This window comes from Lynx canadensis, chromosome F2 (assembly GCF_007474595.2).
Source record: "Lynx canadensis isolate LIC74 chromosome F2, mLynCan4.pri.v2, whole genome shotgun sequence".
Classification (NCBI taxonomy): Eukaryota; Metazoa; Chordata; class Mammalia; order Carnivora; family Felidae; genus Lynx; species Lynx canadensis.
In genome coordinates, this window is record NC_044320.2 from 48,911,067 (window position 1) to 48,930,147 (window position 19,081).

At 35.6% G+C, this 19,081-nt stretch overlaps 1 protein-coding gene across 1 annotated transcript in view; it reads left to right on the forward strand.

The window, feature by feature from the left end:
- The window catches only part of CNGB3 (cyclic nucleotide gated channel subunit beta 3), a 148,217-nt gene that overhangs the window by 56,296 nt on the left and 72,840 nt on the right, over positions 1-19,081 (forward strand). The window contains exons 4-10 of the mRNA XM_030304334.1: positions 1,079-1,224; positions 3,249-3,401; positions 4,401-4,609; positions 10,841-10,891; positions 14,128-14,214; positions 17,691-17,755; positions 18,728-18,850. Coding sequence (XP_030160194.1) covers positions 1,079-1,224; positions 3,249-3,401; positions 4,401-4,609; positions 10,841-10,891; positions 14,128-14,214; positions 17,691-17,755; positions 18,728-18,850 — 834 coding nt within the window. The remainder of the gene's footprint in view (positions 1-1,078; positions 1,225-3,248; positions 3,402-4,400; positions 4,610-10,840; positions 10,892-14,127; positions 14,215-17,690; positions 17,756-18,727; positions 18,851-19,081) is intronic.

The window sequence follows — 19,081 nt, forward strand, 5'->3', positions numbered from 1 at the left end:
GTCCTTGTTTTCTTGTTATCAGCTAGCCTGAGACAGTCTCTGCTCCTAGAAGCTTCACGTAATTCTCATGAGGGGGCCCCTTTATTCTTCAAAGCCAAAAATTGATAATTTCTCTCAAGTAGAATTGCCCTTATGCTTCAAACCTGTAACTTTCTGCTCTATCACCAGCTACAGAAACTCTCTGCTTTTAAAGGGCTTATTTGATTATATCAGGCCCATTTGTATAAATTTCTTACCTTTAAGTCAACTAAGCTATATAGCACACACTAATTATGAGAGCAAAATCCACCATATTTATTGTCTCCAGGATTATCCAGGACAAGTACACCAGGGGGCCACCTTAGAATTCTGCCTACATCATGATCTCACAGTTTGTGAGATCAAGCCTGCTTCAGGCTCCATGCTATCAGGCCTGACCCTCTCTCTCCTTCTCTCTCTCTTTCTCTGCCCTTCTCTCTCTCTCTCTCTCTCTCTCTCTCTCTCACTCTTGCTCTCAAAATAAATAAATAAACCTTCAAAAAAAATAGAATTCTACCTACAATGCCAGGTAATGTTTCTTTTTTTTTTTTTCTTCTAATGATGCAATTAAATGTCAGAATCACAGTCCTCAAGATCTAATAGAGTCAAGAATGGACATTTGTTATTTGTGGATTCTAATATTTCATTGGTAAATCTGTATTCCACCAGCACTGTTCCATCAAACTTAATTTTTTTAAATATTTATTTATTTTTGAGAGAGACAGAGACAGAATGTGAGTGAGTGAGGGGCAGAGAGAGAGGGAGACACAGAAGCAAAAGCAGGCTCCAGGCTCTGAGCTATCAGCACAGAGCCCGACACGGGGCTCGAACTCACGAGCTGTGAGATCATGACCTGAGCCAAAGCTGGACGCTCAACCCACTGAGCCACCCAGGCGCCCCCATCAAACTTAAGTTTTAAATTGTTCTATTCACTTGTAGAAAGGAGCAAATAATTGTCTGAGATCTATAAGGAGTGTGAAAAAACTTAATTTCTCCCTTGTATGTACTTCTTCATGGATCCATCTCTATCACCATTTTTTTCCTCATTTTGTCCAAAAAGCAAACCACATGAAGCCCCTGTTATAAATGAGTATGCTGATGCCCAGCTACACAACTTGGTGAGAAGGATGCGTCAAAGAACAATCCTCTACAAGAAAAAGTTGGCAGAAGGAGATATATCCTCACCTGAAGCCAGCCCCCAAACTGGTAAGCATTGTTACTCAAAGTACTGGAAAGAAAAAAATTATGAAGGGGCATGTATTTTCAAATATCTTAGCTTGGGTTCCCCCAAAAGCAGACCCTGCGACAATGATTTAAGTACAGATAGTTTGTATTGAAGGTGATCCAGGAAGGTGAGAGCAGATAAGAGAGATGGAGATAGGAGTTAAGACAATAAAGATATATTGATGAGATGGCTTCTTCTGTAGGCCCTAGGACTTGATCCAGCTGAAAAACTATGTGGATCACACTTAAGAATTCTCCTGAGAAACCTCCACACTGTTTTCCAGTGGTTGCATCAATACATATATTCCCACCAACAATGCGCAGGATCCCCCCTTCTCCACATCCTCACAAACACTTGTTATTTCTTGTCCTTTTGATACTAGCTATTCTGACTGGTGTGAGGTGATATCTCATTGTGGTTTAGAATTGCATTGGCATGATGCTGAGTGATGTTAAGCATCTTTTCATGTGTCTGTTGGCCATCTGTATGTCTTCTTTGGGAAAAAATGTCTATTCAGGTCCTCTGCCCATTTTTTAATCAGATTGTGTGGAAGGTTTTTTGGTGTTGAGTTGTATAAGTACTTTATATATTTTGGAGAAAGAATCTGGGGTATCAATCCACCAACTGTTTTACATTGGCTGAAGGTTGTTGCTGGGGCATGTTGCTAAGTCTCCAACACTTTAAGTAAGCCAGCTCAGAGAAAACCCTGAAGAAGAGAGACACAGGGAGCCCTCTGCACATGACCTCTGGACCCACTGTATATGAACAAGCCAACAGCAATATCCACGATAGCAAGTTTTATTGTAAATATTAATTAAGAATACCCTTTATACACAAAGCATTTATTATAAAAATATAAGAACACTATCTGAATATACAACATAGTAGAGAACATCAATAAACTAATCACATGGGGGGCAATCATCAGCTTCCCTAATAATTTCAGAAATGTGTTTATGAAAAATTAATAAATACAATAAAGTAGAGCACAAAAGTGATATATATTATGAATACATCTTTATAAAAATATTTATGTATATATATAGAGAGAGAGACAAAAATAGAAGAAAGATTGTTTAATAACAGTTAAATAAAAGTTAAACTGTTAACATATAGAGTTAAGGGTTTCCTTTATAAGGAAAATTCTGTATAAGGTAAATTGGATTTTTAAAATAAACTACAGGGGATCCTGGATGGCTCAGTCAGCTAAGTGTCTCACTCTTGATTTCAGCTCTGGTCATGATCTCAGGGTCAGGAGACCGAGCCCCACATTGGGCTCTGCACTGAATGCAGAGCCTGCTTTGGATTCTCTCTCTGCCCCTTCTCTGCTCATACATGTTCTCTCTCTGTCTCAAAATAAACAAATTAACATTTGTTAAATAAGTAAAAAATAAACTACATATTGTATAGTAATTTCTTTTTGAAAAGAAAAGGCAGTCATTGTATTTTGATAAACATATGTTGAAAAAATATTTTGAGCTTTATTTATTCATAACTTGAAAGATATATGCAAAACCCAAGAAGCATGAAACTAAAACCTTTAGAATGATGTAAATTTTTAATTTTCTTTTCAATGTAAACCTAACGACTGACTTTATGCTACAAAATATGTAAGAATTAAGCTTGTACTTAAAATATCCTATTTGTGGTGTGCCTGGCTGGCTCAGTCAGTAGATCATGTGACTCTTGATCTCAAGGTTGTGAGTTTGAGTCCCACATTGTGTGTGGAGATTACGGTAAATAAATAAAATAATATATCCCATTTGTAACACCTGTAGGATAATTTACTAGTAAGCTTTAAATCTGTTTATTTCCAAATTCCAGTGTTTTCCTTACATGGATATTGTCATTAATGTCACTGTTTTCAATGTCAAAACATGCTTTGTCTGCCTATATTGAGAAGGAAAGATTCTGAAATGTTCTGACTTTGAGAAACCCAAGCTTTTTCTCATTTAGCTAACCTGACTTCTTAAAAATGTGTTTATCTCTTTTTTCCCCTATAAAGCAAAGCCCACAGCTGTACCATCAACACAAGAAAGCAGTGCTAAGCTAAAAGAAGAACATTACTATCACATATTGTGTTTTAAATTCCAGAAGATGCCTCTGACAGAGTATCTAAAGCAAATTAGACTTCCAAGAAGCATAGATTCATACACAGGTACCATCAAAGGGTGAAATTCTCAGTGGGAGGGCTGGCTATTATCAAGAACTCATGTAACCCAAAGTCACCAATGACTTCTTTTTTTCCCTAGCCCACATTCTAAATCTGTCTAGAAAGCAGAACATAAACTATATCAAATATGCAATGGACTGTTTGCGCCTCTCTGGCGAAAGCAAGAGATAAAATATTCCTGCCTATTTTTAAAATGTATGCCAGAATAATGTGAAGTAAAGTAAATGTATAACCACCAAAATAAATAGATGATAGATAGATAGATAGATAGATACATAGATAGATACATAGATAGATAGATAGATAGATAGATAGATATAAAAAGCAGTCCAGGGTCTATTCTGCCAGTAATTACTTCTGAAAAGAAAGCTCCAAAGTATTCAGCTATATGTACACCCACACCCCTCCCTAAAAAAGTAATTATAAAGTATCTATCTTCTTCCATCCTTTCACATTGTTAATTATTCTAACTGAACAAATCCCTTCCTGTGGCCTCCCTCCAGCAGAAGAAAGCAATTGTGAAAGGACATGGACTGTGTTAATGGACCGATTCTCTGCCCTCTCACATCAGCCATACTCATTCAGGCAAGATGTGGCCTTTTTGTCTACCTGCCCTGGGTGATCCTGAAGTTTAACTCCTGATGCAGAAAAGGCTTACTGCCGCAGTTATCCAAACAGGGCACCTCTGACTTCCCCTGAGTCTCCTCTTCCTTGATCCATATAGCACACTTACCTGTGGGGACAGACTTAGCATGGCCACTTCTTGGCAAAGAAGAAGGCCTTTCTCCAATGTTAGAAGAACTGATAAGATCACTCAATATCCCTTGTAAAACCCAGTGCTTTCGACTCTAAAGGCAGAATTGTACTGAATGTTAATAGAACCTTTTACAGTAATTTTCTTATCTCCAGAGGACATTGCTCCAACATTACCATTACAAGAGAGTCTTTTTTAATGCTTATTACATGCCATTTGGATTTTTCTAGATCGACTCTATCTCCTGTGGCTCTTGCTTGTCACCATTGCCTATAACTGGAACTGCTGGCTTATACCACTGCGCCTTGTCTTTCCGTATCAAACACCAGACAACACACGCTACTGGTTTATTACAGACATCATATGTGATATCATCTACCTTTGTGATATGCTATTAATCCAGCCCAGACTCCAGTTTATAAAAGGAGGAAACATAATAGTAAGTGGGGCTGGGGAGAAGCAGAAACTGACAAATGAATATCAGACTGGACAACAAAAAAATAAATTAACAACATTGTTTATTTAATATCTGACTGTTTCTGTCTGTATGAGTCTTTAACCACTAAAAACCACCAGTATAACAACAACAACAACAACAACAACAACACAACCCTTGAGGATTCACTGTGTTCTGGGGACCATGCATCTCCCTGTGCTTTAGTTTCCTCATCTTAAAAATAGTAATAACAATAGTACCTTCACAATGTTGATGGAAAGACTAAATGAAATGATGCATGTAAAGTGCCTCGAGCTATGTCTGATGCCTCATGAGTGCATTTATTTACGCTGCCTCACCTAATCCTTCCAGTCACCCTATAAAGAAGATGTTATTGTCAACCCCATATACAGGAGATGAAACTGAGGTTTGGAGAGGGTAGATGATTGCTCAAGGCACAAAGCTAAGAAAGTAGTTGAGACAAGATTCGAACCTAGACCTTTACTCCAAAACCCATGTTCATTACAACTGCACCATGTTGGTTCATGTTGGTAAGTTTTTCAGACTTTGATAATATGTGACGATAGAAAGATAATACCAGGTCTGAAATGTCAAAAACATACACGTACTTTACCTAAATAATGTAAAAAAAAAGTATGAATTACCAATGCAAAAAGAAGTAATTTAATATATATTTCTCTAGTAATCAAGCTTCATATAGTCCACGAGGCAGGTAGTTTCTACCACATTGGAATCTACCATTCACCTCAATATTATTTTAAATAAGGCAGGTATTATTTCACACATAAAAGTCTACTCAACCTCCTCAGGAGGTAGCCTGATGTTGTTCGAAAGCTCTAGTCTATAAGATTTTTAGGACACAGACTGTATCTTGTTTTTATAACTGTATAGTCAGCACTGAGCACAGCACCTGTACATAGTACAAAAAAACAAATCTAAAGTGTTAGGCCTTGACACTTTGGGAAAACCTAACTTAAAAAGAAGAGAAAAGCTGTCATGACCCTTTAAATCAGTGTAGATTCACTGCAATGTCCAATATAGTGGCCACTAGCCAGATGTGTCTGTTCAAATTTCAATTTCAATTAATTAAGATTAAATAACATTAAAAATTCATTTATCCTAGCCACACTATCCATATTTTCAGTGCCCAATTTTCATTTGGCTAGAGGCTATCATATCCGAGAACACAGAATATTCCCACCATTGCAGAATGTGCTATTAGATGGTACTATAACAATAAGCCATCAAGTTCTTCATCAAAAGAGCCAGACTGTAAGTAGGAAGCCACACAGCCTGCAGACAGGTACAAATCACAAGCACAAAAAACACACCAGTTGTTTTGTGATTTTTTTTTAATTAATATGGCATCTACTGGCTTATACTCTTTTCACTCTTCCACTTTCCAGACTCATCACATCCCAGTTCTCATCATCAAATGCAGTGCTTACCTCAGAAACTAGCATTCTTACCCTTAGGAGAAATTATCTTCTCCTAGATTTATCCTCAGTATTGAGGGAATTTCATAAGCAATCCTGTCAGTCTAAGACAGAAACAGAAGAATATGTTTTCACAAGCACATACCCAAATCTTAAAGCCTCTACTCTCCAGCCCCTTCCTCAACTAACTAGAAGGATGCCTCCTTTCCAACTGGTGTCCATGTCACAATCTCTGTGAGGGTGGCACAGAACAGATCCTCCAGTGGATCTGTCACAGTAGGAAGAGCAGACCAGTGGAATATATGGCACCGTGGTTGAAACATATTTTTAAAGAACAGAGGTGGGTTCCTTCATCTCCCAAATATTTTCTTTTGAATCTTCAGACAATCTTAAATTATCAAAAAGCTAAAAGGAGTAATTTTGGTTATTGTTGTTTTATTTTAGAAAAAAATTTATTTGCTGAGGAAATCCTCCTATTATTTGAAAGTTTTCATAGAAAGAAATTCCGAAGGCAAGAGCTAAAGCTGTAACAAAAATCTATTCAAAATATTCCTTGTGTGGACTTCAGAGCACTAGTCAGCTCACCAGCACTATCCCCAGAGCTCACTGGCAGTTTGATGAATGATGATGATGGTGTACAAATAAGAAGTAAACAACACACAAAAAAAGAGTGCTAATTTCAACCTCCATTAGATGCACAAGGGGGGAGAAAATCAATGTTTGACAAATGGAAAATGACAAAATCAGTAAGGGGAGACTTATTTTCAATTTTCTAAAAGGGCTTTACACACAATGGAGTGTTAAAAACAAGAAAAATAACCAATAAAAACACACTCAACGGACTCTATTTAAAATGCATTATCACAGACTACAAATACAGAGCAGGAACTAATTGCTTTGTTTGTTCAAAAGAAGTTTAATGGTTTCTTTAATTTAGGATAGGTAGTGTTAGCCTTTGAAACTTGATTACATTTTGGTAAGAAGACTATGCAAGTTGAGAACCCAAACTAAAGATCTAACTACATTTAGCTATCTCTGCTACCTTTGGTGTACAGAGACAAATTATTCATTCACTCATTCATTCATTCAACAAACATTTATTAAATACTTACAGTTTCCAGGTATTTCAGGGCTGGAGAATGGGAATATTAGTTCCCCAAGGCCTTGAAAAGTAGGTAACGAACAGATTGAAGTGCTAAAGGCCACAATATAGGGAATTGGAAGGGTTTACAAGTTTTTCACAGCATTTATTTGCAATATCTTCATTCTGAAAATTGTGCTATTCAAATAGAGAACAAAATTTTGTATCAAAGACCAACTCTCTTGCTGTCACTTTCCTTTATAGACTGCAGAAATAGAGCTGGAAATGGCAATGAGGATTACTGAGATAGGAGACTCTCATACACACAACAATGCCAAACCTACCAATCACAACAATCCATGGAAATGCTCAGCGCCATCTAGTGACAATGCCAATCAGGCCTGCCATTATTGTCAACCACTTTTGGCACTTCATCTTCTCAGTTACTCTTTATAAACTGACCTAAAGAAAATTAATCACTCCCTTCTCTGCGCTCTGTACACTTTATTCATAATTCTGTTATTTAATTGTTAAGTAAAAATTGGGTTAATTATGATATAGTAGAAACAAGCAGACCAGAGTCAAATTCCATCTCGGAAATTTAGTAATAGCATTATTTAAAGAAAATGCATTTACCTTTCATCCATAAAATGGGAATTATAATACCCACCTCATAAACCTATTGTGAAGAATAAGACAATGTGTACACTGAGGCCAGACTCTGGAGTCTAAAAGATATACAGTAAGTTGTTGAATGAATCAAATGAATGAATATCCACACATTTAACTTCCCTTATTGTCTCCTATTTTTATATGTAGCTCTCTTTCTTACCTGATAATAAGTTTCTTGAGAATAAGGACAGTATTCAATTCATTTGCCTATTTTAGGAACTCAGAGAGTATATCCAAGAAATGTTTGAAGGAGTGAATGAATGGCAAACTTGGTTCAAGAATCTTCTTTCCTTGAATAATTATTTAATCTGCATTGTAGTTGTTTCAGATGATATTACTATTTTTTGAAACATTTCTATCTGTTCTATATGAAATTATGGAGTTTCTGTGAATTATTTATCAGAAGAAGTAAATATAATCATACCTGGGTAAAGCTTCTTCACAAACTATCTGTTGGAAGAGGATTCAGGTGCAGTCAGCATATCTATCCTTCATAAAGTAAGCCTCCCCTGAAAAAAATGTTGCCAGCATAATGACAAGGCTTAAAAGAGAGAAAGAGAATTAAATAGGGCAACATTTTTTAAATAAGTGCCTAATTGTTAGCAGTAAGCATGCAGATCCTCATACAACTAATAATACCTAATTTATTTAGTGCTCCAAAGAAAATTTTAGAATCACTAGATGGCATTTCCTCTACTATAACAAGTTTTAGTTTCATTTACATTTATTCAATTATAGGATCATAAACAAGCCTAAAAGTAAAGGGATAAAAGTGCTAAAATCATTCTTCCAAGGTTGGAGGAGAGGGTGGTATTTTATCCTCATAGCACTTGAAATTTATCCGTCAGTCCCAGATGAGCTTTGAAAGAGCTGACTGATTTTACTCAAGCTCAGTACATGATTCAACTTTAAACTACTGTCTAGGTCTTACCAGTGGCTAAATAAGTCATTGTGTTTCACAGTCAAATCATTAGATGAGCGTGTCTTATATTTTTTCTAATATATTTCTGTAAGATACAGTATATGTGCATGGGTAAAAATTATAGCCAAAAAATGTGAGGGGAACAGGAATTGGTGAGTTGGCTAACCAGTATTTTACATTGCTTGGCAGTAGTTTAAAACTTCTGAGCTTGGACAGTCTGGATGATAACTGTTAGAAGACACTGCTTCCATGTGTCCAAATTACAATACTTTGGTCAGATCATTAGTAATACATAGACAATTCCTCCCTACCTATAACTAAAATATAAGAGTATAAATCCAGTATTAGCATTAATTCTTTTAGATCTGAAGAGTGACAAATGCTTCTTCATCTATCGCTTATCATATATTTATTGGGCACCTACTATGTGCTAAATATTGCATTAGAAACTGGAAAAAGAAGACAAAGATATGGACCCCCTTAAGTAACTCACCCTATGAAGGACAGACAAAAGGAAAATGGTGAGGTTTTGTAATGTGAGTCATGACAGAGGTGAGCCCTAGGGGTTATGAGGTACAGAGAAAACCATGTGAAGGAGAGGACACCTGGTCCAAATCTTGATGAATGAATTTCCATTATCTGCACATATCCATCCCACAAAAAAAGGGAAAAAAATAAGTTCCAAGCTCTGAGAATAGCATAGGCAAAGTCACGAAAGTGACAAACTGATGCATCTGAGGAACTGCTGAATAAAGTGGATATGAGATGCTGCAGGAGGTGAGTGAGACAAAGTAGAGCTTTATAGACTATGAAAGGGAGTTTGTTTTTTTTAAGTCATGTAGAAACAGAGGATTTCACATAAATGGTGATTGTTAAGTAATCTGATTTACTGAGATCATCTAGCTGCAATTATAGAATGGATCAAGGGGAACAAGACTATGGCAAAGAGACCCATGCCAAAAGAAGAGAATGGACATCAGAAAAGTGTAGGAAGAAGAATCATAGAATTGGTTTCTGGTTGGATGAGGACTGAGGGGAAATGAGTGGTCTAGGATCACTGACCAATATAGATGAGGATGCTCATAGGATACTCAAGAGGAGGAGGTGGGAGGATGATTAGGCTTGAGGGGAATGAAGAATCATGATGAATTCAGGTCTGATATAAATTAAATTTGAGATAAGCAGAATTGCTAAGTGAAGAAGACAATAGGCAGTTGTTTGTGTGGGTCAATAGCTCCAGAAAGTGATATTAGATGGCAGTAGATCTTTGTTAGCATCAATGTACATGGGTATATTTGAAACCATTTAAGTGGGTGAAGTTTTCTAGGAAGCAGGTATAAAGAGGAGGAGAAGAGAGCTAAGTCCTGGGGAATGTTACCATTTAAATGGCTAGCCCTGGAATTAAAGGGAAAAAAAAGTCACCAAATAGTTAGAACTGAAGACGTAAATGAAAAATGGCATTACAGATTCTTTGGAAAGAAAAAGTTTCAAAGACAAATATCAAATTTTTTAGTCATCTCTTCATTCCTTGATCTGTTTATCCATTCAATACGTATTTATTGGATTCCTAGTATATTCTAGTCACTAACTATATACAGTTGCTAAACAAAGTCAACCCTGTCCTAAGATAGATTATCATTTGATGGAATACACTGATTTTAAATAAATGAGCCAAGAAATATGTGTGATTTCAAAACATGGTGAATGCCATAGAAGAATACAAGGATTCCCTTGGTGTGATCATTAGGACGTTGTTGGTGGCATTCATATTGGTCGTCTTAATGGGATGAGAAAAATGAGAGCAAGTCAAATTGTCACCGAATTGCCATGGATCAAGGAGGAAATTTGAGGGAAGGATGCAAAATAAAGCAATGTAGGCAACTTCTTTAGAAGCTTGAGTGTGACAAATAATAGATCAATAGCAAAAACAAAACAAACACCAAAGAAGATTTTTATTCTGTTTTAAGAGATAAGAGGATAGAGCATATTTATGGGCTAAAGTTACAAGGAACCAGGAAAGAGAAATAGGTATATATATTTATCACAGTGAGATAAATAATTGATGAAATTGGGTAAAATTAATTCAAAATATCACATTTCAGGTGGATTCAAATGAGTTAAAGACACACTACAGGAGTTCTACAAAATTTCAGGTAGGTGACTTACAATTTCAAAATTGTGCAAGTTATCCATTGCCATTTTGATTTTAAGTCCCATCTACAAATTTCTTTTTTCAAAATCTGCTTCTTTTTTGAATTGTAGCTTTTGTAACAAAGTTTATACAGATGAAGTTCTATTAAGCAAAGGCAAACCTGAAGTTTTTACTTCTCAATAATTACATGGTATACTTCCTTGAATGTGCAGTTCTTTATATGCATCTTTATCAAGCACAACAAAATGTTAGTGCTCACATTTAAATTCTGAATAAAATATCAGTAAAGAAGTATGGAGTGTACAGTAAAATTTTGGATCATGAGTAACTTGTTCTGTGAGTGTTCCGCAAGATGAGCAAACATTTCTAATAAATTTTAACTTGATAAACGGGCAGTATCTTGCAATATGAGTAGTACATGATCCAAATGTCACATGATCACAACTGAGCCAATGGTTCTTGAAATTCACTTTGATATACAAGTGCTTGGGATTGCAAGCGTGTTTCCAGAATGAATTGTGCTCACAAACCAAGGTTATACTGTACTTTGTCTTATTCATATAGAATGCTAGCCTCCAATTCACATACCATGTTGTAAAAGTCTATCAAATTGTTCTACTCCTATTTCTTTGTTGTTCATATAAACAAAATACGGGGCGCCTGGGTGGCACAGTCGGTTAAGCGTCCGACTTCAGCTCAGGTCACGATCTCGCGGTACGCGAGTTCGAGCCCCGCGTCAGGCTCTGGGCTGATGGCTCAGAGCCTGGAGCCTGTTTCTGATTCTGTGTCTCCCTCTCTCTCTGCCCCTCCCCCGTTCATGCTCTGTCTCTCTCTGTCTCAAAAATAAACGGTAAAAAAAAAAAAAAAGAAAGAAAAGAAGCAATTATTTATATAATATGGCACCCTCTTTCCTCAAATAACAATATAATTGTATGTTTTTCCACTCATGATTATTTACACCCAAATACTTTGTTATCTTTTATTTGTCCCTCCTACCTTTGAGAAATATAGATTTGGGAGATATCCAAGCTTACCTAACTTGTGTAAGTCCAACCTCCCATTTCAAGAACACTTCTGTGGCCTCGAATTTTGTATAAAAATACAAATCTGGGTTTAGGAACCCTATTGTCCCCATTGGCAGTCTATGGTGATTAAAATCTCTTTCAATTTGTTTTTATCTCCAACTAATTTTCTTCATAAAAAATTGCCACATACTTAGACATATTCATAATCTATGCTACTTTGATGAACTCCACAAAAGGATGTATATTCTTTTTAAGTGTCACAAAACTTATTCTAAACTCTTAATCACTGTCTTGAATTTGAATAAAGGCAAATTAACTCATACATTTAATGTGGGTTTACAAATGTAAAATTTTACATTTATTCAATTGTGGTCACTCATTTTGAATTCTCTTAGCACATCCTGCTTGTCTAGTTATTTTTGTGATTCATTATTCCACTATTAGATTGTTAATTTCTTGTGGACAGAAACAATATTTTACTCCTATTTCAATCCCAACATGTTTTGTAAAGTGCCTTGTACAGAGTTCAGTATTGGTCAATTCTTACTCTATTCAATTTTCTACAATTCAATGAGAAATAAATCATCTTTATCTAACACTAGCGTGTCAATATCAAACACAGCTAATGACTACATAGAGAATTAAAGTGGGCAGTTGAGCAATTGGATAGACAGCAAGTAAAAAGACCATAATTCTGACATATTAGTTCTAATAAATTTATTTTAAAGAATTTAAAAAGATTATTATGATTTGAGCCAGAAAACATGAGTGCTGCAATAACACTAGACAAGTTAACAATTCTATGCTCCTGCTTTTATACTTATATGACATTATTTTAATAGCTGTTCTGTATTCGTCTCAACTTGCTACAAGGCTCAATATCTGTAGGGTAAAATTAATGAGGTTTGAGGATATGATATAATTTATAAACCAATACTATCTGTAAAGAATTTGTTTGTAATAGCCAGTCTGATTAATTTAAACTAAAAGTTTCATTTCTCTTTAGTAACACTAAGTTATTGTGAAATTCTGGTATGCAATTAATTACCTCAACTTTCCATTTCATATGCCTTACAAAAAGCCCTTAACTGCTCTTAAATGTTTTAAATAAATTAAATGTTTTTTAAATTACTCTATTTTTCAAAACTGTATAAAAATTAATGAAAATGAATATATCTTACTAAAAGAATTTCTTATTGTTATCATTGCAATCAGGAAAGTATGCAAGTGATGTTGCCATTTTGCAACTGCCAGGATAATAGAAGACAAGAATAATTAAATACATGACAGATTTTAATATATATATATTTTTAGCTATAATAATACTTTTAATACTTTCAACTCCTATTGGAGTTACTGATTAATTGTAAATGGGACTGGTTCCTTTCCTCTATCTCAGCCTGCACAGTGTCTAAGAGATAGATTTCATAGCAGTTTATTGTTAGCAATACCATCCCGAAGAGAGAGCAGTAGAGAGAACTGAGGTATCTGGAAGAACCACCAACAGTATAATCAGGCCTGAATACTGGAGTATTGGCTGAAACATAAAAATATGCAACTGCGTTTAATGTCCAATGGTTTCTTTTTTTTTTTTAATTTTTTTTTTCAACGTTTATTTATTTTTGGGACAGAGAGAGACAGAGCATGAACGGGGGAGGGGCAGAGAGAGAGGGAGACACAGAACCGGAAACAGGCTCCAGGCTCTGAGCCATCAGCCCAGAGCCCGACGCGGGGCTCGAACTCACGGACCGCAAGATCGTGACCTGGCTGAAGTCGGACGCTTAACCGACTGCGCCACCCAGGCACCCCTAATGTCCAATGGTTTCTAATAAAATCAAGAATTGACTTGACTTTCAGTCCAAATCCCCATGTTTAAAACACTATTAAAATGTATTTTAACATTAGCAACCATGCCATCTCTGAAGTATATGTGACAGCTCAACAGAAATTACAGAAAATGCAGAGCCTAAGGAGAGCTCAGATGCATGAAAGTGGAAATGAAAAACATTGGAAGTAGACTACAAAATAGTGTTGTTATTTTCATGGTGCTAATATACCTTTCAGTGACACCAGGCATACTTAACTGAAGGCAGTTTTGTATTAAACAACAAATAATTCATGGCACCCAGTCAGCTCTTACATATTGGTATAAATCAATCCATGTCCAAAAAAGCACATAAATACAATGATTGTGAACATGTTTTTCCAACAGCTGGATGTTGCATCAATAATGCCATTTGATGTTTTCTACGTCTTCTTTGGGTTTAATCCAATATTTAGGGCAAATAGGATATTAAAGGTAAGATAACTATATTTAATTTCTTTTTATAATCTTGAAATGATTTAAAATGTCCTAAAAGTATATTTTTAATTTTTCCCAAACTGTCCATTTTTCTGCCCTTATCAATGCTATGAATTTTAAAACTGAATGAAGGAAAAACATCATTGTTTCTACTAATGGAAGTTGTTTTTGATTATTCTATGTCTCACAAGAGGTATTTTTATAATCTAAGATAGGAATGCCTTTGTACTTCTACATACAACTATAACTACAAATGAATCTTTCATAATTATATTCTTTCCCATTTGTCCTTTTTCATTAGATGGTCACTGAATACCAGGAACACAGGCAGTAAAATGATAGATTAGATTACCTTTAAGTTATGTTACTCATCTGTAATTCTAGAAGAAAACTGCAAATGCTTTTTGCATAACAGAATTGTTTACATATTTAGATATAACTCAAATATCCACCAACAGGGAACTAGTTAAATACGTTGTAGGACACCTATATAACAGAATACTTTGTAACACAAGAAAGAAAGAAATAAAAAGAAAGTTTTGTATGAACTTACACAGGAAGACCTTAAGGATAATTTTTTTAAAAGCTAGTTACGGAATAGTTTATAGAATATTACTAACTTTTCTATAACAGAAAGAGGAAAATATTCCATTTCTTTGTATTTATATAAACAGTGAAAAACTACCAAATGAATTTAATAAAAATGGTTAGCTGGGGTGGGGATGGAAGGCAGGAGGGAAAATTAGAATGAATAGGGACAGGAATGGGAGCAAGACTTTGAAAGGCATATGTTTCCTATTGTTTTTAAACTGTGGGAATGCATTACCTATTCAAAAAGATTCTAAGATATAAACATTTTATAACTCAGCTTCATCAGGCACCTAAAACAAATCTGAGGAGAGTCAGGACGTGAAATTTCATGTAAATCTTTAAAAATAGCGGGCGCCTGGGTGGCGCAGTCGGTTAAGCGTCCGACTTCAGCCAGGTCACGATCTTGCGGTCCGTGAGTTCGAGCCCCGCGTCGGGCTCTGGGCTGATGGCTCGGAGCCTGGAGCCTGTTTCCGATTCTGTGTCTCCCTCTCTCTCTGCCCCTCCCCCGTTCATGCTCTGTCTCTCTCTGTCCCAAAAATAAATAAACGTTGAAAAAAAAAAAAATTAAAAAAAAAAATAGCAACAATAATGTATTCCCAAAAACAACCTTTATAAAAGGAACACCAAAGATTTTATAAATTTTAAGTGGTTATCTCTCTCACATCTTGGGAAGACAATACAGCATAACCTGGGGACATAGTAGAGCCTGACAACAGCAGCAATAGCAGAAAAAAAAAAAAAAAAAAAAAAAAAAAAAAGCAGCTGCTCTTTGTTGAATACATGCTTGGGGCTGCAAACTTTGTCAAACTTAATATTCGTGACACCATTTATTCCTCGAATAACTTCATTTTAGAGATGAGGATTAGCAGGGTGAAAAGTAGATTCTATCACATGTTTTTGACTCCAAATTTTTTACTGTAATCAAATTGGCAAATAAACCTCAACCTGAAAGGGCTTTCCTTCCATGCCTATAATTTTTGGGTTTTTTTTTTAATTTTTTTCAATGTTTATTTATTTTTGAGAGAGAGAGAGAGAGCCAGGAAGGGGCAGAGAGAGAGGAAGACCCAGAATCTGAAGCAGGCTCCAGGCCCTGAGCTGTCAGCACAGAACCCAATGCAGGGCCTAACTCACAAACTAAGAGATCATGACCTTAGCCAAGTCAGATGCTTAACCGATGAGCCACCCAGGCACCCCACCCATAATTTTTTTCAAGTTGAAAGGGACTTTCCTTTATATTTTAACACATTTAAGACAACTCTAGAGATTTCTGGTTTCACCTTGGAATGTAGGTCTAGATTGGAGCAAAACTTAACCTTTCCAAACAACTTAGCAGGCAGGCCATCCCTCATCAAATGTCTAATCACACATGAAAGTTGCCAGAGATTCCTGCTCAGAGATAACCAACTTTCCAGGAAGACTCAGGTTCCTATGGATTTGGGAGTTTGTCTGGCATTATAATAAAAACTTATAAAAAGCCAACTCTTTACACCTCATCTATCTCTGAAGTGTCCGAAGACTCTCTATATTCAATAGACTTTTTAAATATAGAATACCCTGAAAGTCAACATTGATCTTGTTTTCATAGCCCAATAGTCTAGTCATTTCACAAATAAGTGTGTCATTTTAATGCACAATTCCCTAGGAAAAATTTCATTTCTCCGTCTCCAAATTATATATGAGAATACAAATTAAAAATATAAATTTTCTCTACAGTGAACACTGAAGCTAAACTTAAAAACACCTTTGTGCAAATTTCTATTAAGAGCACAATAAACAAGTTACCACAAATTGAAATTATCTCAACTGAATGAGGGATTTTTCCTACTTAGGATTCTGGAAAAACAAGTCATTTGTGTGTATTTCTAGGTAAACAGTGATTCCTATTATATCTGTTTTGTAATTTTAAATGTTCTATTGCAGTCATATTTACATCAGATCAATTTTGAACTAAATAAACCATGAACTAAGTAATATTCAATAATCCCTTATATCTGTAAGATTCTGTGAGTCTTAAATTAATAATTAAATAATTAAATACACTAACTCTTGTATGGATGCAACTGCTTCAGGAGATATGTTGTCTTACTGTTCCCATTTTACAGATGAGGAAACCAAGATACAGAAATATTTAGTGACTTTTCCAATGTTGCATAGTTGGTAAATGGCAGAGGTGAGATTGGAGTTTGGCTCTGGATTTCATGCTCTTCCTCTTGCTTTATACTGCATATAGTAATGAAAGAGGAGTTCATGTAGGGTGTATGAGTTAAGATAGAAGATGTAAGCAGGAAGAGACCTTGAGGGAAATAGCAACTCTGGATTACATGCATGTAAACTCACTGTACCTCTTTGAACAATGTCAAGAATAGCTAACCAATGCTACTGTTACTGGACTTTAAATTTTGTTGAAGTAAATGCTCATTTAATGCAACTTGCTTAAAAATAATGCTAGTGTTAAGGAACTGGACTTAACATCTATTTATGACTTCAATATATTATATTATACTTTTCCTATTTTAGTTATGTCTGAGGGTGAGTGTGATTTTAATTATTGTAAAATAGAGTTCTGTTAGATGCTTTAAAAAGAAAAGGGAAAGAAATGTTTTTAAGCTTGATTTTCAAAGACATTACAAACAAGACTGTAACTAGAGAGTAGAAATAAAATAAAGCAAGAAGCACTGGGAGTTTGCACCATTCTAAAATGTACTGACCACAGGAAGATACAAGTAAATAGACCCTTGTTGTTTGTTTGTTTGTTTGTTTTGAAGACTTATGAATGGAATTATTTTAAGTAACAAATAAAATTTATTTTACATAGTTTGATTTAAATATATGTATTTAAGACTAACACACTTTGGGATTTCTTTTGTTCGTTTTCTACATAGTACACTTCATTTTTCGAGTTTAATCATCACCTAGAGTCTATAATGGACAAGGCATATATCTACAGGTAAAGTATGACTCAGTATACTTCCAGGGGTGGCAGAGAAAGCAATGGCACAACAGTTTAGCCAGCATTTGGAAAGAATATGATATCCCTGTGGAAGAAACAGAATAATCTCAAATTTTTGGTTATATAAAATATAGGGTTATGTTCTAAAACAGACTTGAATATTTTGAAGTGAGATAAAAGCATGAAAATCATATTAGATTTTATAAGAATATAGGACTAAAAATAGAATGTATTACCTGCTTCAGTCATAACAAGTACAGATAAATGTGTTCCTTTACAAATTGATTCTGCATCTTTCTCATGACAATTCATCTTTTTTAAATGTTTATTTTTGAAACACAGAGAGAGAGAAAGACAGAGTGTGAGCAGGGAGGGGCAGAGAGAGAGGGAGACAGAATCTGAAGCAGGCTCCAAGCTCAGAGCTCTGAGCTGTCAGCACAGAGCCCCACGTGGGGCTCAAACCCATGAACCCTGAGATCATGACCTGAGCAGAAGCTGGACATGGGCCACCCAGGCACCCCAACATGACAATTCATTTTAATCTGAATTTCATTCATTTGCTGTCCTGAATTCACTTGCACAGAAGACTTCTAGTCACTATTAATCGTAGCGTAAAGTCCCACGAGCTTTTCAGAGATATCCAGTTAAATCAGCGTGGCGTATTTTATGGGACTCAAAGTGGAGAGGTGACCCTCGAGGCATGTCTTTCAGGGAGTTGATTCATACCATCTGTGAAAAGAGAGGAAGGGTGTTTTTTTTTTTTTTTTACACTCTGTTAGTCCCAGTGAAGACATTGCAGTTAGAAAACATGCAATGGCACCATCATTTTATACTGTACTAACGAGAGTTAACAGTTCACAAATTTAAAGCAAGGAGATTCAGTGGAGACTTTAAGAAAAAGAAAATGTTAAAATAGGCTGTATTCCAGAAACAACATGAGCGTCTCTTTGCATTTATTCTCCTTGGCAGAGTCATTCGAACAACTGGATACTTGCTGTTTACTCTGCACATTAATGCCTGTATTTATTACTGGGCTTCAGACTATGAAGGAATTGGAACTACTAAATGGGTGTATGATGGTGAAGGAAACAAGTAAGTTTTAATTTGAAGGAAACATGGATTCTTAACTTTCTGTTTCAGTGTACATGTTTCCTTAAGCTAGTGTTTTTGAAACTGTAAGTCACAATCCATTAATAGGCAGTATGTTTCTAAGTGAAAGAAAATAAAGCAGAGGAGAATAAAATAGAAAATATCAGTCTGTCATACCTAGTAGATGTGTGTGTGTGTGTGTGTGTGTGTGTGTGTGTGTGTGTGCGTGCATCC